Raw genomic sequence first — 23,362 nt, forward strand, 5'->3', positions numbered from 1 at the left:
TTAAGCAACAGGAGAAGCGCTGGGATTCTTGGTTTTATTCCCTGTATAGTTTCTGGGGTATTTCATGTTTCTCTGTTTTTCTGATGAAATAATACACAACCCCAGAGCACTGGTTATAAAAATCACTTTAGACTTAACAGTTTAGTGGAATGATACTTCACCTTCACAAAACAATTCACATGGTAATAATTTCTTTGGGTATAGTAAAATTGTGCATGTCATCTGTCAATTTAAGACACCAAAGAACTTTTGGAACCTGTTCAGTAACAATTTTATTTCCTACCATACACCAAATGTACAGCACAGAACACAATTTTTGTTGCTTTGATGTAAGAAATATTAATTGTATGAAGGAACAGTATACAAACTACTCCAAAATTAAAAAAAATGCATACATCATCGCTTTTTACAAAAGGTCTAATTTACAGGACAGCTTGTCAATGCAAATTAATCCAAGAAAGGAAAGAAAAATAAAAGGGGGTGGGAAGGAATCACAGTGCACATTACAAAACATCAAGTACAAAGGAGGCAAATAAATGCAAAGATACATCCTGAGCAAATAATCCAAACACTGATAAATTAACATGAAGCCATAGAAAACCAAATTAATAAATAGATAATTAAGAGATTCTTTAATTTAATTTAAATAAAATATGCAACAAATTTCTTATTTAGTAAATTAACTTTTAGTCTCTGTCATGAGTAAACTCATTTTTGTTTGCATTAGACAAGTATAGCAAATGTCTTTTTAAAAACAAGTACAACGATTTAATAGCAAATTTGGTGTTCTGTTTTTTATCGGCACATACTGCAGCTTTTGTCAAAGTGTTCTTTTTTAAAAATAAACACAGTTTCTAAGAGCAGACATCTCCCCTGTCTAAACTAAGGTCTGAGGGCCAAATCAATCCCCCCCTCCCACAAAAGGACAGCAAGCCCCACTTAATGCAGAATAGCGACCACAGCATATGAAAGTTGAATGACCTCCAAGATGCACCCTCAGATTGGGAATAGATAATAGAATTGCATGAGTCAAGCCTGCTAATGCTTTCATGTCCAGTCAAGATATAAACTAGACCAATCAAAGTAAACACTTGCATTGTAGCACAGAAAAATTAAATGCACACTAGATTCATGTATACATTTTACACTGAGGCACATATGCTCATGAGGCGTGTGTGCATACAAAAAAGGCAGTTTAGCTGGTCATAGATACCTTTGTTAAAAACAAACAAAATTAAAATTCTGGGGAAAAATGTTATATTACTTCGAATCCCTGAAATAGACATTGGGCTTTTGTTCATATATGCTACTAAATTGAGTGGTTTACAGATTCACTGAGTAGAGATGAATCAAAAAGACTGTTTGGGACATGAGTGTATGCATTTCTGTCTAAGTGCTGAATCACTCGGAATCCTACAGTCAACTGAAACTAAGCGCAACTCCAAATGCATGCAACACCCAAGTCCAAAGAGCCACAGTACTCTGATATGTACACACATCTCTTCAGAAAGCAATATCTCACTCATTTCCTTGCCTGAAATACCTCTGTCCAAACTATAAGGATCTACCAATGAGTTGTTAATTTTGTGCTAATTCTTGGATGTTAAGCCCTTCCAAACTTGAATGGAGCTTGCTTCAAAGTACATGTTTGGATTCACAGAATCGGTGTACAGTGTGAGTAAAACCCGTAAATGCACTGCTACCAGCCGTGAGCCCAGCCATTACACATTGCTGCTATGCAGCCTCAAGTCCCTTTAGTGGGGCTTGTGCTCCACCATGTCAGAATGGAAAAGCAGCTGCAGGCTTCTCAGATTCTCTCATTCTACCAAGAATTATACATGCCATCTCAGGGAAAGACTTCCTGGCACAGTTGTATGTATAAAATCATCAGCTTGGGATGCACTTTTCCAATATGAAATTATATTGATGTTGGTCAACTGACCAATATTTTTACAAGACTCAGTAGCAAAAAGAATCAGGCCATTTCAAAGCCTATCGGGGATAAAAAATGTATTTTTCATGAATGAACATGACAAAGGAAAATGGATCCTTAAATCAATCCTGGTCTACACTGGAATGGTTTCAAATGACCATTCTGTGTAGGCTAAAGCATATAGCCAAGTCCAATGCTTTGATGATTGCTATATTTCATTATTGCTAACAAATTCTTGAACTTTTCCAGTGTGCTGCCCTGTAAGAGCTCAAGTTCCCCCAGCAGAGGGCAACATTCTCCTTTTCATCCCTAGTTATTCACTTCTCATGGTACTGCAAACAACAAACCCATTTCTTTTTTCATTTTTTGTAAAAAGCTGTTATAAAAAAGCAGGATATGATGAAAATAAAACTAGACTCACAGTTCTGTTATTTGCTTCTTTCATAGTTTTTCTTCTTCCTCCTGTACAAACCCAGCAAATTATTCAATTTACACTATAGCTTTTAGTCTATTTAAAATCCCATTGGAAAATAAATTAATAAACACATTTGTAAAAATATGGCAGGCTGCAAGAAATGCGGTTAAAAGATTAAAAAAAAATCCCAAATCTTTGATTGAAAATAAGTTTAAAAATGTAAAAAAATAGGTACACATGTTTTTTTACATTCACTTTACAAAAAGAAAAGAGTGCAAAACAACAAGAACAAAAAGGAATCATATTGAAATAAATATATTCTGTGATCTGAATCATTGCTGTTAATACAATAGTCTGTTATGTTGCCTGTCCTTTTTATGTCAGCTGGAAAAAATAGTGCAATGTTGTAGTTGTAAATGCAGCACAACAACTAATACTTCAGAGCAGTCTGCAAACTCTTGACAGGTCCATCTGGTTTCTGTTGCTGCTAAGAAACTCCCGTTGCCCCGCAGCTTCCCCATCCTACACATGGATACCCTTCACTGCCTGTTTGATACTTTCCAGCAAAGCCTTGCAGTCTGGGGAATAGTCCCGCTCCAGATTGCTATACATGTCGGTCAGTGTATTTACATATGCTTCAAAATTCTGCTCGCTGATTGGACCCTGAATAAAGATAAGAGACGTTACACCAAAACATAGGCTATCAGATAGACTAGATTCAGAATGTCACCTGGACAGAACAAGCAGCAGTTCTGGACCTTGTAGAAGGGGGCTTTGAGAAACATACTTTTTGTCCATAGGACTTTAGGCTAGAGTTGACTACTGATCTCCAGCCTTTTGCTAGAATTGAGCACTGGTCTGCTCAAAAGTGCTTTGGTTGTTTGTTGTTAGACCAGTTGAAAATAAAAAGGAATGAGAACAAAAAAAACCAAAGCAAGGACCTATTGTTTAAAAAAGAGCAAAGAAAAAGGGTATGGACCCCCCCACACACACATTTTTTTCCAGCTATACATTTAGTTTAACACATTGTGTGCTGGATTTTACCCCAAAACCATCAAAATAACTGGCCTCTGCTGCTGGACCCATCAAAATCCATTGGGTTCTTCTTCCACAGCCCACTTTCCAAAAGCTAAGATAGCATCAATTCCCTGCCAAGTTGATTAATGGCCCAGATTTCGGGGAGGGGGGGAGGGATCCTCTTCTTTAAATATATCTAACATTGTTTTATTTTTTTAAAAAAGAAATCAGTAGTTTGATGAAGTGAGCTCAGAAAACATGCCTTTAAATGCATAAAAGATTCCTTGGATAGTCACATTGTCCCAAGTTTCATTCACCTGGCAGAAACTTCAAAGCTAATGAAAAGTCTGATCATCCTTAGTACATTTTTTTGCCTCTCCCTTTTGTAAAGTAGACTTTCCATGCCACATCACAAACTATCTTTGAAACTGCCCTCAGCTTCACAACCAGGTCTGCCAGACGTCATGCAAGAAATACAAGTCCAAAGCGTTCTTGGGCATACAAAGCTGCATGAATGTATAGGTCCAGGCCTCTATGTATAATGTTACCACACTGGCCATGAAGTTCTGAGCCTTCTGATGTGATCCTTGCTCATTCCGTCATAAACTTAAACAGACAAATTTATTCATGCTGTGAAAATGGCTATGATGCAAGACTTAAGCAATATTCTCACACACCTGAAGAGACTTTGGACTTGGATTTTTTGAGTGGCAGCCCAAACTGCTGCAGAACAAAACAGCCTTTGGATCTGAACAAAGTACTGTGTGATGTTGCTTGAAGTTCTGCTGTTCAAAACAAAAAAAGGTAGAAAGATCCCCCTGGACATCTCCATCCCTCAAGTGTGCATGAAATTGGATCCCAGCTAGCACATTTACGATTTAACAGATTAATATAAACTAAGTCCTAAAGGTTTACTCTACTAATTACATTTTCCCTATTACAGGCGTCTGCAACCTGCAGCTCTCCAGATGTTCATGGACTACAATTCCCATCAGCCCTGCCAGCCATGAACATCTGGAGTCCATGAACATCTGGAGAGCCAGAGGTTACAGACCCCTGCCCTATTACAAAAACATGGGGTTGGATCCTACAGATGTGTGAGTGGAAGGAGCTTGTACAAAAGGACCACCTTATCACCTCCCTTTCTCCAGAATCCCTCCCGCTGCACATACCCAAAAGCACTCTGCTAAAGGTTGAACAAAGTGCCACCTTATGGGAGACTGTAGTGAAGAGGGAAATAAGGCAAAATCACTTCCCTCTGCTGTTGTGCAAGCACAGATTGTTTGCACTTCAAAAAAAATTGCATCTGGAATTTTTGACATGAACATTTCCACGGTAGATTGTGTGGAATCACCTTAACTGTTAAAGACTATCTCTGACAGATTTGCCATGTGGGTTCCCAGAGCAACCTGCCAATGTTGTAGTCACAGACATACCATTTGTGGAAGCTGAATGTCTGCAAGACTGGAGATGAGGGCTTGGCTTAGGCCAGCCAACTCCTTTAGCAGGCTCTCGTTGTTCTGCTCTATAAGTTTGTTCTCTTCTTCTATTGTTTTCAGATTGCTTTCCATAGATGTTATCTGAAACCATGAAGCAAAATGACAGTGTGGAAAGTGGGCTCCTGGCCTCAAACGCAACTGCCCACAATCCCTTGCTGAGAAGAGTCAGGACAAGATGTCTGTGCAGAACTGAGCCTCAGTTACTTTCAGTTGCATGCACATCAATGCCACAAGACACTCCTAATTAGGACAAGTTCTATTATTTCCAAACCAGTGGCTTTGGCTGCTGTTTCACAAGAGAAACATGTTTAAATGAAGCTGTAGACTGTGCCCCTGTTGGATAAAAAAGGCATTGTTTGTGGGAAATGAGATCACAAATGAATGAAAGACAGCAAGACTTAAGCTGACAAAATGGGGGAAGAGTTAGTGGATGGTTAAAAATGAAGAGCTTTGCCCTGAGGCACTGAGAAAAGAAGAAAGGAAGCTGCTGTTTACATGGCAGCCTTTTTCTTGCAGCATCCCTGCTGACTCATTACAATAGGAAAAACCCCGGCATTTGCTCTTGAGCTACTTTCCTGGGCGAGGTTATGTGGTAGAATGGGCTGAGATTAGAAAATTATATATAATTATGAATATATTATATATAATTATAATATATATGAATAGTAAATGAAAGGAGTTGACAAAAGAGCTAAGTCAGGGTCGGATCCAGATCTGGCAGGCCAGGAGACTCTGCCCAAGAGACTAGAATATTGTAGTATTTCCAAAACAAAATTAAAAGTCTGGTAATACTTGAAAGACTGGATGCATACATTTTCTGGGCTCAGAGGACATCAGAGAAGGGACAATTAGATGAAGGCATGGAAATCTCTGAAGCTAATGAGATTTGGGATCAAAGGCCTGAAGGTTCTGGAAAACCTTGCTTTTTGTCAGTGTTGTTCAAATAAGCCAGGAGAGGAACATAGGAGAACACCCTTATCTGAAATATTTGGTTTAGGAAGACTGTCACCTGAAAAGGAAATTAAGATACATGCATTTGGCTGAATATGTACAAATAAACATGCAGGAGAGGAATGGGAAGAAAAATGAGACTGAGTCTACTGCACTCATCCCCAATCTTCACAAGTTCATTCGAATGTATGCACAAGAGCCTACACACATGCATCCCAATATATGTGCCCTCTGATGTGCAATCTGTATTCTGCAAAAAGCGTGAGTACAAACCATATGGGCCCGATACCTCTTGAAGTGTATATGCATATAGGGTTCTATGGAGAAGTTTAGCTGAGCAGAACCATGAAACACGTTTGGTTGAGACTGCTGTGCTGCCAATCAGTAGATAGCACTGTCCAATGATTAGACACAATAGAAGGCAGTTTCAAACATTTGTTTTAAGTTTGTTTCAGAGTGCACAGGAAAGCAGATGAAACCAAAACCATGACAAATCAACTTGTTTTGTTTAGGTCATTCTGCTTGCCCACTCTATGTCCTACCACAATACCAGACTTGCAAGAGTAATTGTGGAGAACATGGCATTGTTAAAATAAATTTCTCTGTGAGCCACCTGGATTAGAATTTACCATTTTTGGATCAATCTAAGACTAGTAAGCTTTATTGCTAGGACTCAGCAAAATGCTTACTTTCTTACCTGTGTCTGAAGTTTCATCATGTCAGCTTCAATTTTAAGATTAGATTCATTTAGTTCTTTTATTTCTTCATCCAGATGTCTTATATCCTCTTCATTTTCTAAACCTGCACAAGATTTAGTAGACAACACTAATTCCTCTGACTAATGGAACATTTTTTAAGCCTTTAGGTAATATCACCCGTTTTGGTAGTATCACTATTACATGTTTAATACTTAATTTTGTACTAACCAGAATTAGCGCCAAAAGCTCCCATACTTTAAGGGCAGAGAATGAGCCATGAAGCAGATAAGGCCTTTCAGTGATTTATAATAAGGGATGGGAATTCAGGCAGTGAGAAAATAATGTCCCTGTTTTCATCAGAGTGATGTTGAAGGTCATGTTAGTCCCAGCATTTGTGGCACTCAACAATTCTCAAAGTATCTCCGGATATATCGCTATGGCATGGTTACATTGCTACATAAGAGCCAGCCTGTTCCACATGCCCTTGAGCGCTATACCAACTAGATTTCTAACCTGATACAATTGCCATGCTGAAATAAAATTTTATATATTGATCTCAGCTGTTAAAGAAGGGTTAAAGAAGAATTTGAATCCATTTTTGGAAGTGAGAAAATATGGATGAAAAAGACTCCTTCAAACTAAATTTAAGAGACTGGAAAAGAGTATACACACATGGTAACAATAAAATTAGATACGTCTGTTTTCATATAATTCAACATTTCTAAGTACATAACAAGTGGCAGGTTAATGTAAAATAGAGGAAAACAAACAGAGGAACTGGTCTTGTGAAGCAAATGCATGCATTCAAGAGAACACAATCCTGTTGTTGTTGTTGATGATGTTGATGATGATGAATTAAAGAGATACGAGCACAGAAATTGAGTGGATTTGAGATCACCCATGTCCCATTCAATGAACAGCGTAGTTATGAAGTATTTCATAAAACAATTCCAATCTAATGTTTACAATAAAAAGTAAATGAAAGCAATTATCAAAACTTGTAACCAAATAATTTAACTCTGTTTTTATAACTTCTTACCTCCACTTGCTTTCAGTTTGATGGTCATTAGTTCTTCAGAAATTTTGCCCTTTTTTAAGGCTTGAGCATTTAGAGGACATCCTGACAAGCTGAAAAGAGTAGAAAAGGAAACCAACTTGGAAGCTTAAATTAATTTTTGATTGGTCAGTTTCAGCTTCCAGACTGTTATTAGTTTAAAAGTCCGATCTAGATAACAAGGCAGCTGGGGATGGTGCCTTTGCGCCACCTCCAGAGTGCTTTCAGGCAGTGAAGAGACAACAAAAACTCAAAATTTCCCAGTCATCTGAAAGCCTTCCTTAAGTCCAATTCCCTCACCGCTGGTGTTCCTGGAATGCCCCCAGCTGTACCAGCCTCCAAGTTAAACCAGTGCAACTCTGGAATCAGCAGCTGGAAGAGGTTCAGATGCTGTGGAGCTCCATGGCACCTGATGGCCTCCCCGTTTGCCCTCCCAGCCGGGGTAGGTGCCACTTATGCTGGCCAGGAGGGCAAACATGTCAGCACAGGCAGTGACCCTTTGCCCATCTGGACTGGACTGCCAATCTATTCTTTTCTGTACTGCTGTCTGTAAATTATCATCTGGCACATAAGACTGATAACAATGTATCTGACTGTGTAATGATTGAAACCTCCCTAGAATGACAAGTTATCTCCAGCCTTGTTTCTGTCATGATCCTTTTCTCCACCCAGCTGCTAAGCTGTGTACTGTGCACTGGCTTTGATGGTAGATAACTTTCAAGTACTCTCCTACAGTAGTGCAAAGTTTCGATCCAGATAATGCCAAGAACAGTGACCTTGAGCTGGTAGATCCCTTGAACCTGAGCCTGTAGTCATTTAGCAGTATAGTGCCAAATCAAAGTGCCAACTGGGAAAAGGTCCACATAACAACACCAGTAACTTAGTAGTGTCATGAATTTTAAAAGGATGTATTATAAACATTTTTGGATTTTCTGTGTTTAATTAGGATTTATGATTGGTTGAACAGCTACAGTAAGACCAATGATATCTTCAAAGACCTTTCCTTTACAACTGTTATCCAGGAAACAGACTGGGATTAAAATACAACTCATACAAAATGCCCACCTCTCATTATTTCACCACAAGTTTTACGTTTCATTTTTAAATCAACACAGCTGCATTGGGTTACAGATATGAATTGAGAGAGAAAAAGTAAAGAGACAAAGTGATACCTTCTGTGGGTGACAAAAACGTTATTAACATGACCCAGCCCATTGCAGCCTGGCAAAGGACAGTGCGGCAGCTCTTGCTTGTTCAGTTTCCAGGGCAGTGAAGACCCGTTGAGAGGACTCTCCTTCTGTCTCTTGGCAGCCAAAGGACAACCCGAAGCAGTGCGATGTGAAGTGTATTTACCTGATATGTGACCTTGGCCATCACAGCCTAGCACCGGACATCTATAGAAGTGCAGAAAAACTGTTGTTGTTATTATTATTTATTAAAAAGTAAAAAGAAATAAAAAAGAAATTTGAATAAAAATTGTTTTGATTAATATACTAGGATATTAATATGAACATAGAAGTCTATTATGTTAATTTAATCATAATAGCGTAAGTAAATTCTGCGGGGCCAGCCCAGTGGTCCATCTAGTCCAGCATCCCGTTGCCTTGATGGGCCAACAAAGAGGGCACAGAGGCCATGGCTTCCCTGATGTTGTCTCCTACCACAGGTAGTCAGAGGATTGCTGCCTCTGAATGTGGAGGCTTCTTTCAGTCATCATGGCTTAGCCACTGATGGACCTATTCTCTATGAGAATATCCTGCAATTAATTGCAGAGATATTTATTAACAATGGGGCTATTGAGGATTATGTGCAAATAAATAAATAAAATTAGAATGCATGTGTATGACTTTTGAGAGAGAGTGTGTGTGTAATTCTGTGGGGGGGGGAATAGAAGTATATTTGATTCCTAAAAGGCTAATTGAAGGTAATTCCTGTCTCTCCACATGTCTGTATTGGAGCAGAAGGCCAACAGAAGTCACTCAAGATTCCACAAGAGCAAATCCAAAGTATCAGTGAGGAAAATCCGAATAACTTGTTTGAGGGACAGTTTATACATTCTGGCTTCCACACAACTTTAAATTATTCCACAATGATGAGTCATTCATGTGCAATGAGTCATTATGCAAACTGGGCAATTGTCACTACTTCCAAATTACAGCAAATGCACTGAAATCATGTTCATGTTCCTTTTTACCAACTGTTACTAGGAAGATGCATAGAGGAAAGGGGAGACAGGGTGGGTGGCAGCTGAAGGAAAACCGAGCGTGTTAACAGCAATAGGAAGTTAGGACCTCAGGCACAGTCAGCTGCATCCTGCACTAAAATATGTGTGTTTGCGGAGCAAAATTTTGATTCTGATTTTTCATATCAGGAAATGCATATTGAGTGCAGGAGAATATTTTATCCTTTCCTTTTATTAAACAGTTAAGATCCATGAAAATCAGAAATGTTTATTTGCTGTTAAGTCATGTTCCAGATACCAAACATAATTCAGACACAGGTATGAAAAGTTCCCAAAGGATCAGCAAAGCTTTAAAGCATTCAGAAATAGGGAACTATCTTGTCCAGGGAGTTTAACCCGAGAGATTCACATAGCCCTTTCCTTCCAGTGAAAAGTGAAAGTATTTTTTGTTCTCTGTGTTTTTTCATAGACAAGACTCTTTTAAAGCTTAAGCTGTTGATGCGGCCTGAAAAACTCCCCAACCTAACATAGACCCAAGCATCCTGAGTTATGATTGGAACGAACATTATAGAGAAATCTTGCTGGAATTGAGCAGATCTCAGATCAGAGCCTGAATGCAAAACCCTCCTGGAATCCTAAGTTAGCTGCACTGAATTGACTGATGAAGAGATGCAGGTTGTACATGTAACTAAATACTTGAATAAACTTTCAGCAGAATATCTTTATATTGTCTCTGAATACCCTCTTTCACTTCTTGAGGCTAGGCAAGCTAAACTTAGAGTGAGCAGATAAAGAGGCTATCCAAGTTTTAGCTCAGTTGGGTTGTGAGAGTTTAAACAGACAAGTGTGGGAAATGCAGAGCTCAAAACTGCACAGTTTTCTTGGGGGCTATTTTTTATTCATTGTTAGGATAGACAAAATAGAACATATGCACCAAATAAAACTATTCTCTCTGTGGTAACAAACCTTTGCCAATCCACTTACTTGAGTTCAGGATCTTCTTTTTCTTCCTTAGTAGGAGTCACTTTGAGACCACCTTTTCTTGCCCGAGGACAACCAGACAAGCTTAAAGAAATGTACATAACAAAAGCAACTTATTTTCAGTACTTTCTGCTGTCATTCACCATTATTTTGCTGCTAAACAAGTAAAGGGTTCTACCTTCTATGTGAAGCATAGTTTCCAGTTACATGACCAGAGCCATCACATCCAGGTGTGGGACATCTATGATGCACAGAAAAAGACAAACCTTTAGAACTAATTACACATCATAAAGTAAATTTAGACAAGAATGTCTCTTACTTCTAGTATAATGCCTAAGGCCTGTTGAGATACTGAACAATCTATGGCCGTTTCCGCACGGCCCATTAATGACGGCCTGGGGGCGGTAAAAACACCGCCCCCAGGCTGCCGTTCGCACAGGCGCCGCTGCTGCAACGCAGCAGTGGCGACCTGACTGCGCTTCCCTCCCCCCAGGGCGGCGTCAGGCCGCCCTAAACAACAACCCTTTAAAGGGTTGTTGTTGGGGAGGAAGCGTCTTCCCGCGCAGCCGGGAAGACGCTGTCTCCCGTCCCCGCCCCACTCACGGTATCCTCGTCGTCGCCTGCATTTCCCAGGGGTCGGAGGGCAGCGTGGGCGGGGCTGCGACGCCCAGCAGGCGACGACGAGGACACCGTGAGTGGGGCAGGGACGGGGGAAGAGGCGGCTCCGTGCTGAGCCGCCTGCCGTCTGCCGGCCTCAGCTTCGCCCGTTCATGCGAACGGGCTTGCGCCCCCACGCCGCCAGAACTCTTGGCGGCGTGGGGGCTTATCCTAACTTTCATCTTGAAGCTTGACCTATAATTCTCAGCACCTTTCCAAGATAAACTGCAGTGTGGGAATTTGAACAGTTCCCTTGACACGAGTTGTTGTTAAAATTTTATTAGTTGTAGATAAAAAAAATAGCAGGAAAATTCAAAACATCTGATTTCCACACCCACTCCCCTGTCCCAATTCCTTGGATTATGATTCAGTTTTGATTTGTGCAACTGCATAGGAGAAGAATTAAAGCCTTCTTTCACTATCCCCCAGTGGACAATATTTCCTTTTGAGTGAGGGTGATCCAACCAAGGATATCTAGCTTCTTAGCTGGTTTAGCCCTTCACATGTGACTGGAAATACAGGAATTTACACCTGAAGACGCAAATTTATTGTGTTCTATTCTGTAAATGGAATTTCTGCCAAAGTCACAGACTTTGTGATTTGTTTTTTAAACTTCTGGCAGAGAGCCCAGGACCAACACAACTGTTGCAGAGCTTGTTGGTATCAGATATAATCTTTTGTCAGTATTTAAATTCAATGTATCTGCTTGCCCTGAAAAACTGCAATGAAATATTTCCTGAGCAAATAAGGCTATCCCCTGAATGCCAATTACCAAACAACCCCAGTATTCAGATTTCCATTAATAATAGTAAGGTTATAGGCAAGCTCAAATGTATTTCATATAGTTTAAACTTTGCTGATGTGATAATGGAGCCACTCAGACCATCAATCCCAGACCTCCATGAAGCAACTCACACATATTCACTGACTCACAGTGAGACAGTCTAATCATCCCACTTGTGAGAGTTATTACTTTAAAAAACCCCACATGGAAATTAAAAATCTCTTTCGCTGAATTAAAGCAACACATTAACCAATTTAAATCACAGTGCTGTGTAGCTGGCCCCAATTTCGGCTTGTGAAGGACCTAGAGGACCCAGTTCCAGTGGCCTGGTTGGGGGGGGGGGAACTGGTGACAGGAGCTCCACTCTAGCAGACTGAGCAACAAGGCGCTGGTGGCAAGGGTCCCCTTGCAACAGTGGGTGTGGCTCCAGAAAGGAGTAAATGATGGTGGCGGTCTCCTCTGGGAGTCGAATAAGGGGATGTGAGGGGCAGAGACACCCCCCCCCGCATCAATGAGTGCAGAGCTCATCGCAGTGGCAAGTACAAGTATAGGGAGATGATGGTGGGAACATCCCGCTAAACCATGCAGTAAAGACCCGAGCAGTGGGGAACCGGTGGCAGAGGCTTCCCTGCAGCAGCAAATTAAGACTACCAGAAATGGCGGACACAGGCTTTTTCTAAATGTCTTGTGCTGCCTGCGGTCACGGATTGTCATTGATGCTTTATCCTGGTTGTGACTGTGACCTCAACAGACCAGTCGACAATGGATCAAGAAGAGGGAGTTGGTGGCAGAAACCCCCGCTAGACCGGTTTGGGAGAGAGAGAGACATTGGCCTTTTCAATCTGGGCTTTGCATTGCTATCCCTTCTTTTCCATTGCTTAATTAACTTAATTAGCTTAACGGATTGTTAGGAATATGAGTTGAATTTGCCTGTTTATTGTTAAGGAGTGTTAAGGAGGGTAGTTAGTTCTTCCCTGTATATTATTAGAGAGGGTAAGTTAGACAGATGTAGCCAGTTCCGTTAGAGGAATTAGGTAGTATTGTTAGGTTTATTCTTGCACCAGTTATGGTTAGCCTGGAGAAGTCTTTTAGTTTACTGTTGTGTATTGATATAGTGTTATGTTTCTGATGTATTGTTAAACGCATTGTTGTAAATATATTTATATTTATCTATTATAATGTATGAATAGTGTCCAGATATTGATATTTGATGTATTAATGCTCTGTTAATGTATTGTTGATTTATTGTTACTGTTATTTAATGTAGTATAGATTCAGTATGGATATGTACTAAAATGTTTGCTATAGTGCTGCTGTTATTGTTGGGAAAATTGTTAGGCTTGATATGTTTCAGTCGCTAACTATAATAAGATCTTCATTCTTAGCTTTATTGAATGTTATCAGTATTTACTTTGTTGTAATGTTTACTATTTTATGATGTTGTAAGCCACCTTGAGCCCTGTGGGGATAGGGCGAGCTATAAATTGAATTACAAATACAAAATACAAAAATGTGATTAAATAATCCCTGTAACATTCAATTTTCACAGGATTTCAAGGGAAGATCAGTAGTTTTGTTCTCAGGTTTAATTTTGAATTCCCAAACCAATAATAACTCAATTTTTCAATAAAAGACATATTTAGAAATAGTCTAAAAATCTATATTTGTTTAGATGAAAAATATTACTGACACTGAGAAGCACTGAGAGTAGCGTCAATTAACATTATATGAGCATTCATGACATACCTACTACCTGGAAATAGCTTTCTTTAATAAAATTTGGGTCTCTCTACCCAAAGCCATTGTAAAATAGAAAGGAAGTAGATTCACTGAATTCTGCATCTGAGAAAGCTTGCTAACAGTAAAAAAAAGTCAAGGCGTGTACTTTTGGGGCTTCAATCTAAATCCAGTATCCTAAGTAGAAATTGGCTACAGCTACCAAAATAAAATTTTTTGGAACAACCTACCCTGCAAGGCTGACTTCTTGAATAACACCTGGTAGGGCTGGAGATTTTGGTCCCTCAATCTTTCAGCTAAAGGTTATCTTAGAGGGGCTAGTGGTAACTCATTACCCTGGGTTGTGAGGATACACTCCCCAGTTTTGTGTGCTAACTGCAGCTGACTTCACCCAAAGCCCAATGGGGCTTGACAATGTGTTTATATGTTTATTATTTTAAATGCTGTTTTATATTCAATTTTTTTTGTGATCACTGCCCTGGGGATCCTATTTGGCATAAAATGTTCCAAAATAAAATAAAAAATAAATTCCTGTCCAGCATTTTAATTGTTGTTTTTATGTTTTTTGTATGTATATTTTGGGAGGGAAGGAAACATGGTACAGATCAACCTTAGCAGATCTCAGAAGCAGACCAGTAATTGGAAGGAAGAGCACCAAGGAAGGCAGCTGCAGGGAAGGCAATGACAAACCTGCTCTGCTTCTCACTTGCTTTAAAAGTCCCTTGATGGAATCGTCATAAGTTGGCTGCAACTTGACTGAACTTTACACTCACCCATGTGTATTTTTTTAGTTTGGGTTTAATTGTTTTGAATGATATGTCTCCGTTTACCCAATTATCCATGTTGTATTATCAATATAGCGAGTGGCGGTAACTGATTTTGCCATTGAGTGCTATTGGCCATTCACCACAAGTGCTCTTCTATATTGTAACATGCCATACCCCACCCACTCAATCTCTAACCTCAACTCACTGGTGAAGCTACAGGGACCCTCTCCTTCCCGTTCAACATTTTGTGTTGGAGGATGGGCACTCTTGAAGTTTACTGACAAGAGAACTTGGTGAATGGGCATTTTGCTCAAACAACTAAGGAAGAGGACAAAGATGGGAAAGACAGAAGGAAAACATTTGTCTCCTGAGAACCTTTTCCAGGTCCTCCGTTTCTGGGTTCCAGATGCAAATACTCTTATCAAACACACAGAAGTGAATTTTTGAAACAAGCAGATGCAAAGAAAAAAGCAATCCCATTTTCCCCTTTTGGTGCTAATACTCACTTAAGCTCTTGAGAGTTGGCAGCCATCAAGGATTTTAGTGTCTTGTCAGCTAATGGGCAACCAGAAACACTAGGAAAGAGAAATGGGAAAGAGGCTTCCTTGAATATGCTAAAGCAAAAAAAGAAAAGAGTTTGTGATCAAAAAATATTTTGATCTTTAAATTAAAAATCAAGCTGAAGAGTAACTGCCCATAATAAATCAGAACCAGCTCATCCGAGATTGCCCTAGGAACAGGTTGCTTACCTCAGTCTGACATTCTTCAAGTAGTAATCTAACCAGTCACACTAAAGGCTTTGTTCCTGTACCTCAGCCACAGGGTCATAGCTGTGATTAGATTTCGTTACAATCTTGCATGAAAACTGCTTTCCAACAGGGTTAAAGCCTACTGTGTCAGAACTGAGGCCATATCCACATCTTTCAACAGCTACCTGGTTTCAGTCTTCCACATTTGTCACACATTATGCCTTGTTGGATGTGAAGGCCAAAACAGATGAAGTCTGTTTCCAGCAGTACCTAACACTCTGTTCTCATATCTGTTTCCCACCTTCACATAAGGTCAGTTTGCTAATCTCTTGCCGGTAGTGTACCACTACATAGACCAAAAGAAAACAGCTTAGCAGTGCAATCCAGAACAAGAGTTACTTCAGTCTAAGCCCATTGACTTAATACAATCTGCCTTTCCTCACAGATGTGTTTGGCCAGTTATTGTCATTTTGGGTTAGAATTGAGAAGGAAGTCATCATTTTGATCATGCATGCTGACATCTGCTGTTACTGGTCCAGAACTGTTGCTTAAGAATTTAGCTCTACAAAGTTCAGACTTTATCCTTCACACAACTACAAAGCCATAGTGTGACTGCACAGAAATCAGAAAGAGTACAACAGTTACTAAGTAGAACATGGTTCTACTGACCCATGTAGAAGTGTTAGCTGAGAAAAAAATACTGCCTTCCACTTTCATGTGTGATAATTCGTCTCTCCCTCCTGACAAGATACAGCTACCTGCCCATCAGTTCCACTCTGGGAGCACAGACATTCCTACAATGTTCCCATTTACTGGATCAAGAATATATTTTACATTCTAGCCCTGAAGTTCAGGAACCACTTCAGCAAGACACAGCAGTGCAGTAGAAAGGTAATGGCTGAAAGGAGCATTACAATAGTCAAGTCTGAATATTACTGTTGTAGTGATGGTGAAGAGGAGGGACAGGTTTCAGCTTAAGGCACCTTCCTGCCTAGGCACCTTAAAAGACTAATATTACTTATTGTGGCAGAAGTTCTTGTGGAACACAGCCACCTTATCTGAATGAATGATCCATGTAGTCACCCCTAGTAGCTAAGAATACCAAGAGAAATATAATCAGAGATAACTATTGAGGGTAACACATCTAGAAACATTAAATACATTGATGTCCCTATTTGCTGTGACTTTCATGTCTGGGCTCGTATTCAACAGCTAGGGTTAAGCAGGTGTGAGGTAATTGTAATTACTATTTTAATTAGGTATTCTGTTTATACTGTATTTTTCTTAAATTGTGATTATACATCTAAGCCCTTGGGAAACTAGCTAAATAAGTCTAGAAAATATAAAACAACAGCAGGACTGGCACAGATTTTTACATGCAAGAGCCATATTCCTAAAGTTTTATGCACAAAGAAAATCAAAAGAAATAGCACTAGAGTTGACACTTCCTATTTGCCAAGGAAGGGGCTTCCAGACCTTCTCACTTCCCACTCCATTTCTTAATAGATCTGTGAATCAACACTCTCAGTTGCTCGTCCTTCTCTCATTTAACCCAGAACCCTTAACAGTTCTTGCTTCTCCATTTCTCCTAACATCCTCCAACTTTTGATTTACAGTAACACCCAGACTGCAAAACCTTTCACCTTCTCTCCTGCCACATTGCCCTCTATGGATAGCTTAAATGAGGAGACTGGAGCCATGAACAGACAACACAAATATTTCCACTAACTTGAAATGTTTCTACAAACCTGAAACATTACCTAGGTTTGCAGAAAAATCTTAAATCTTAAAATGAAAAGTTGGGGTTAATCACCCCCCTCCCCATGATAGTAGCAGAAAGAAGTGGATTGCTAGGCAGCCACAACAGTATTGCCTATACTCAAGCTCTGGTTTATGTCGAGTACAAGGACTTGGCAAGGCCCTGTCGGTCTTTGAGAAAGGACTCATTGGGCCAGGCCTGGACACAACTGGACAACTTGATACCACAAAACATGCTTGACTCAGTCAAAACTGGCTGCTTGCCACTGCTCAGCAGCAGACCCCTTTCACAAAAGACATTGTGCTGTAGTGGTTGGAGTTTCAAGTTAGGATCTGGGAGGCCCAGGTCTGAATCACCATTCTGCCATAGATGTTCACTGGGTGATGTTGGGCCAGTTACACATTTTCAGAGCAATTTACCTCTTAGGCTTGTTGTGAGGATAAATGAGAAGAGGAGGAATAATGTGAGTTGTTTTACCATAGATACTTTCGTGTATAAGTCAACCAGCATATAAGTCAGAGGCACCTAATTTTACCACAAAAAACTGGGGAAACTTATTGACTCATGTATAAGTCAAGGGTGGGAAATGCAGCAGCTACTGGTAAATTTCAAAATAAAAGATACCAATAATTGATGCATCAGTAGGTTAAATGTTTTTGAATATTTATTTCAAAGTACAACAGTAAACTAGCTCTGTAAGTGGAAAAGAGGGTCAACAAAAACAATATGGTCTCAACAATAACTTTAAAAGTACAAAAACCTTAGCTCAACCAGCAACCAAGCTAAAACAAGAGTTAAAATCCTTCAAAATTGATTTTTGGTCAGGGAGGAATGTTTATGTTAGCAGTACCAACATTTCAGAGTATCTTTAGGAGACCCTCCTGATGATACCACCCAGGTTTGGTGAAGTTTGGTTCAGGGGGTCCAAAGTTATGGACCCTCAAAATGTTGCCCCATCTACTATTAGCTCCCATTGGAAACAATGGGAGATGGGGGCACCCTCTTTGGGGATCCATAACTTTGGACTCCCTAAACCAAACATCACCAAACCTGTCTGGTATCAGCAAGAGATTATCCTGATGATACCACCCAGGTTTGGTGAAGTTTGGTTCAAGGGGTCCAAAGTTATGGACCCTCAAAATGTAGCCTCATCTACTGATAGCTCCCCTTGGAAACAATGGGGGGATGGGAAGGGCACCTCTTTTGGGAATCCCATAACTTTGGACTCCCTATGAACCAAACTTTACACACACTTGGGTGGTACCATCAGCAAGAGATCTCTTAATGAAAAAATCCCTGGAAATTTTGGTGCTGCTAGCCCTAAAAACTGCTACCTCCTGGCATTGGCCAACAAAGTAAAAACCCTAAAATATTTTTTAAAAATACACCTGAGTTGCGTATAGAGTCAGGGGGGGGCTTTTTTTCAGCACAAAAAATGTAATGCTGAAAAAATTCAACATATATGCGAGAATATGGAGTAGATCTCTATTGTGTGTGGAATGATGGGTTTTATAAATATAGTTTACATAATAGAAATATAGATATGAATATGGAAGGGACAGATAAAGATGTAAGGCTCATTCCGCACATGCAAAATAATCCCACTTTTCCAAGAGCTGCTTTCAGTGCTCTTTGGGAAGCTGTGCTTGAATAGACAGCAAAAATTCACTTACTGAAAACAGTTGTGAAAGTGGTTTGGCTTTGTTACATTATTTTGCGTGTGCTTGGAAGGGGCCTTAGTTTGGTTGGTATGTTGGGGAGGAGAAAAGGAAAAAGGGAAAGCTGAACATATAGGAGAGCTTCCAGGAGGCAAAAGGAAATAGTTTTGGAGAGGGGGGAGTATGAGGAAGAGTGGGAGTTTATCTCCTGGGAGAGTCCCTTGATGAAGCTTCCCACTGTGCCTACTGGGCCTGGTGTGTGGGCTGCACAAGAAACAATTTGGACCCAGCCTAGAAGCTCGAGGGTCCAGCCTCACTCGCTTCCTTCACTGCATACCTATGAAGCATAGATTTACTAGGAGAAAGGGTTGCTAGGGAGGAGGGAAAAAAGCTGAAAGAATGACTGGCTGAGCTAAGGTCAGGTTGGCTGAGGTGTGGTGAGAAGGAGAGAAATAAGCAGAGGAAAAGGGAGATGCTTTAAGGTAGTCCAATGAATAGAGAACAGTGGGGGAAGAGGGAACATAGAAAAGCCCCCAAGCTCCCAGTCCCCTTTGCAGTTCCCCATTTGTCACTCTGAATTTTTTTTTAACATGGCTTCATCGTTAATTCCAGAGATTAGGGCATGGAGGAGGCTGACAAGGTAGAGTCACTGTATAAAACTAAGAAAAAAAACCCCAAAGTTTTAGCTGAAAAGAATCTGAGATTATATAAAGAAGCTGACATTGTGGGAGGATTAACAGTTCCCACAATAGATACAACATTACAAAACAAATGGCCTCATTGTCTGTTGCTAGGCAAAGCACAGTATTTTCAAAATGTTTAAAAACCATGTGGTTTTGTGTGAGGTAAAATACTTAGAGGAGAAGAGCCCTTTATATAGTTCTTTTTTTTTACTTTTGAAGGAGAATTAGTTGAGGGGCCAGACCTGGCAGCATCAACCAGGCAACTTGCTGTCACCTGATGCATAACTCACCCAGGCTACTTGCTACTTTTCAACTTAACAGCCATCCCAAAAAAAGTCAGTTATTATATATGAGTGGATTTAGAGTTTCAAATTAGGTATCCAGGGAGACCCAGGCATTTTCTCCCATGGACAAAATATCCTGCCGGGATAGACCCAGGAGGATCATATACCTCCAGAGAGTCAGTAGTGGGATTCCAAATAATTTAACAACTGGTTTGTTTTACAAAGAAGCACCATTTTAACAACTGGTTCAGCTGAAGTGGTGGATCTGCTGGAATCCCACCACTGCTCAGTGTGTTTTTTTCCTGGTTTCTCCCCTTTGCACAACTGCCACCCATCCAGTGCATTCAGGCCGGGAGGAAGAACTTCCAGTAAAATTATGCATGAGCCCAGGCGGTTTATTTTTCATTTCCCACATGAGCGTTTGCGTTTTACCATTGTTCGTGACCCATTTACACTGGATTTACATAAATTCCGTTTTTTCCTGATGTTCCAGATTGGCTGCACAGCTAAAGGGGGTGGGGAGAGCAGGCGGCAAAGCTGGAAAAATTAACTGGCCCATCTCCACGCCCAGTGTTTGCATGGGAGCAGGATTGAATGCGGGCTTTTCAAAGCCGAACCACTAATTTCATGCGTTTTTTAGAAAGCACGGACTTGGGATAAGGGAAATCTTGTAGGGGCAGCCCGAGTTGGAGCCATGTGGAAACCATGCCTGAACAGGGATGTTTTCACCTCTTTATCCCAGGATGATATTAATGTATTTTGTCTGGGAGGAGAAATGCCCCAGGATACGATAAAAAGCTGCTTTGGGTCCCTTTTTACAGGGGAAAGATGGAGTATAGAAAATAAGAAATATTAAATACCATAATAACTGAAGTTGGGGATCAGATGAAAAAATTACATTGGCTCATGGGATTTGAGAGGGAATGAGAAGAAGGAAAGCGAAGGAAGCAGGAAAAGGGACAGGGCTATTGAGGAAAAAAAACTTTCAGGTAAGGAGCAAGAGGGCATAGTTAGGATGATTGGGAAAATGAATGGATACCCCCCTGCAAGTGCCTTGCAGCCTCTTCCTGTATTACTCTGTATAACTCCAAAATCTGTGTGGGAGTTCCTTTCTTTTCAAGAGGCTTACATTTGAACTTCAGAGAGTATGTATGGTCTGCATCTCTATCAAGAGAAACATAGGATTCATCTTTGGCTGAGAAGCCTCTGTGTAGTGCCACTATTATTTTCAAAAGCTACTATTATTTTTTCTAAAAGTAAGACATTAATGATTTTATTACAAATTGCTTTCATTTTTTTTTACCTGCGATGTGAAGCATAATTTCCCTGTCACATGACCACTGCCATCACATCCTGGTGTTGGACACCTAAGAAAATAAAATAGAAGGCAATAAAATGAAGGAAAAAATGCACATGCTCATAAACCCTCTTTTCCCTTAACACAATGCTTCTTAGATTCACATATGGGATGACTTCTTCCCTTGGTATATGAGCGTTTTTCATTATGTAGTATGCATATGTTTTCATATATTACATTGGGTAAGCTTGGCTTTTTTTGAATGATAATATAGAAGGAATTTCTATCCTGATATTAAAATTTGTTTACTATAAAGATGTATCACAACCATAGGAGATGTTTAGTATTATACACGGAAATCTATTATTTTAGAGGGAAACCATTTTAGTTTTGCTGCAGAGTAGAAAAGTATTAACACAATTTGGGCTGACACACCTATACAAAGCAGGGGTCCCCAAACTTTTTTTTTTTAAACAGGGGGCCAGTTCACTGTCCCTCATGAGACTGTTAGGAGGGCCGGATTAAAAAAAAACTATGAACAAATTCCTATGCACACAAATGATTGTAAAATGTTTGATTTCACCTTTCCAGCCTTTCTGTCATGGTCTATTGCCCAGACCAAAGTGCCAGCATGTATCCAAGTACAGGAGTGGGCTCCAAATATTGTTGGGGAGGCTGTGGAGATACCTTCCCCTGTAAAAAAAAAAAAGGCAAGGAACTTTCCCAATGAAACATTCCCATCTAACCCAGGATCAGAGTATCTTCCGCAGGGTTCTTTTCCCTCCTAGCAGCCAGCCTTGAAGCTGATTACGCCAGTCTGGCTTCGATGCCAGAAAATGGAGAGTGAGGCGGAACAGAAAGCCTGAGAGCAACAAATGGAGTAGCTGAGAGGGAAGGGCGGAGCAGGCGTTGCCACATGTAAGGTTTCCAACTCTGGGTCAGAACATTCATGGAGATTTGGGGGTGCCATCATGTAACTTCAATCAACAGCCGTTGGGGCCGGTTCCTCCTCTCCCTTGAGCCCCCACTGCACATGTATGGAGCCATCGTTGCCATGCCTGGCGGGCCGGATAAATGCCTTCAGGGGGCCACATTTGGCCCCCGGGCCGTAGTTTGGGGACCCCTGCCTTAAAGTCTTTAAGGCACCATGAGACTCATGGAAACACATATTTCATTAATCTGGATGTTATTTTGATGCTGCTGTGAGTTTAGGAGGCTCAGATTGGTCCATATTATAAGCATGTCTAAACGAATGGCTAAATAACACAGCTGCTGAACTTCTCATGGGCTCCTTCCGCACATGCAGAATAATGCACTTTCAAACTGCTTTCAATGTTCTTTGAAGTTGTGCGGAATAGCAAAATCCACTTGCAAACAGTTGTGAAAGTGGTTTAAAAACGCATTATTCTGCGTGTGCAGAAGGGGCCTGTGCTTGGGGGTGGATACTTTGCCAATTCAGTACTGAGACTCAGAAACACCCAGCTGAATAACGCATTTTTATACAAATAAGTGTTTTTGCTAGGCATTATTGTGTATAGAACAGAAGGTTGTTGAGTGTGTATCTGCATGTATAAGTGCTTGTCATGAACTCATAATCTATTTAATATATTGCATATCTCCAAACTAGATGACCTGAATCTGGGCTTAAAACTAGAACAAGATTACCAGAAAGACTTAAAGGATTAAAAAAGTTGGATACTACTTGAATTATGTTGGAATAAACTGACATTTCTCTCAATGGACAGAAATGAGTAGTGGGGTCCCACAAGGATACGTATTGAGGCAAGTGCTATTCAGCTGGTTTATAAATGATCTGGAACTGGGGAGTGAGAATTAATGACCAAGTTGCAGACAAAACAAAATTATTGTTAGAGCAGAAGTTACCTCCCATGTTCGGACTGGGATATAAAGACTCAGAGATCTCCATTCCTACTTGTATCTGATAAAGGAAGCTTTGACTCTAGAAAGTCCATACGCCCAAAGTCTTGTTGGTCTCTAAGGCGCTACTGGACTCAAATCTAGGTCTGTTACTGCAGAACAACATGGCTACCCCCTAAAATTATTCAGGTTGGTGAAAATAAAGGCTGACTGTGAAGCGCTCCAAGAAGATCTCAATAAATTTGGGTGAGTAGATAAGAATGTGGCAAATGAAGTTTAGTGTGGGTAAATTTAAGGTGACGCACATTAACAAAAAATTAATTCAACTTTAAGTGCATGCCGAATTTGCTCAGTGTTAAAGTTAAACTTAAAGTTAAAC

General features: G+C 40.3%; 1 protein-coding gene across 1 annotated transcript in view; it reads right to left on the reverse strand.

Moving 5' to 3' along the window:
* Window positions 1-254: 254 nt before the first annotated feature.
* Window positions 255-23,362, reverse strand: part of ST18 (ST18 C2H2C-type zinc finger transcription factor) — a 228,394-nt gene continuing 205,286 nt past the window's right edge. Inside the window, 10 exon segments of the mRNA XM_048507715.1 lie at window positions 255-3,011; window positions 4,802-4,945; window positions 6,513-6,616; window positions 7,553-7,641; window positions 8,740-8,961; window positions 10,734-10,814; window positions 10,909-10,971; window positions 15,182-15,250; window positions 21,112-21,134; window positions 21,136-21,175. Of these exon segments, the coding sequence (XP_048363672.1) occupies window positions 2,871-3,011; window positions 4,802-4,945; window positions 6,513-6,616; window positions 7,553-7,641; window positions 8,740-8,961; window positions 10,734-10,814; window positions 10,909-10,971; window positions 15,182-15,250; window positions 21,112-21,134; window positions 21,136-21,175 (976 nt within the window). The 3' untranslated portion in view covers window positions 255-2,870.

The sequence above is a fragment of the Sphaerodactylus townsendi genome, linkage group LG09 (genome assembly GCF_021028975.2).
Source record: "Sphaerodactylus townsendi isolate TG3544 linkage group LG09, MPM_Stown_v2.3, whole genome shotgun sequence".
Lineage (NCBI taxonomy): Eukaryota > Metazoa > Chordata > Lepidosauria > Squamata > Sphaerodactylidae > Sphaerodactylus > Sphaerodactylus townsendi.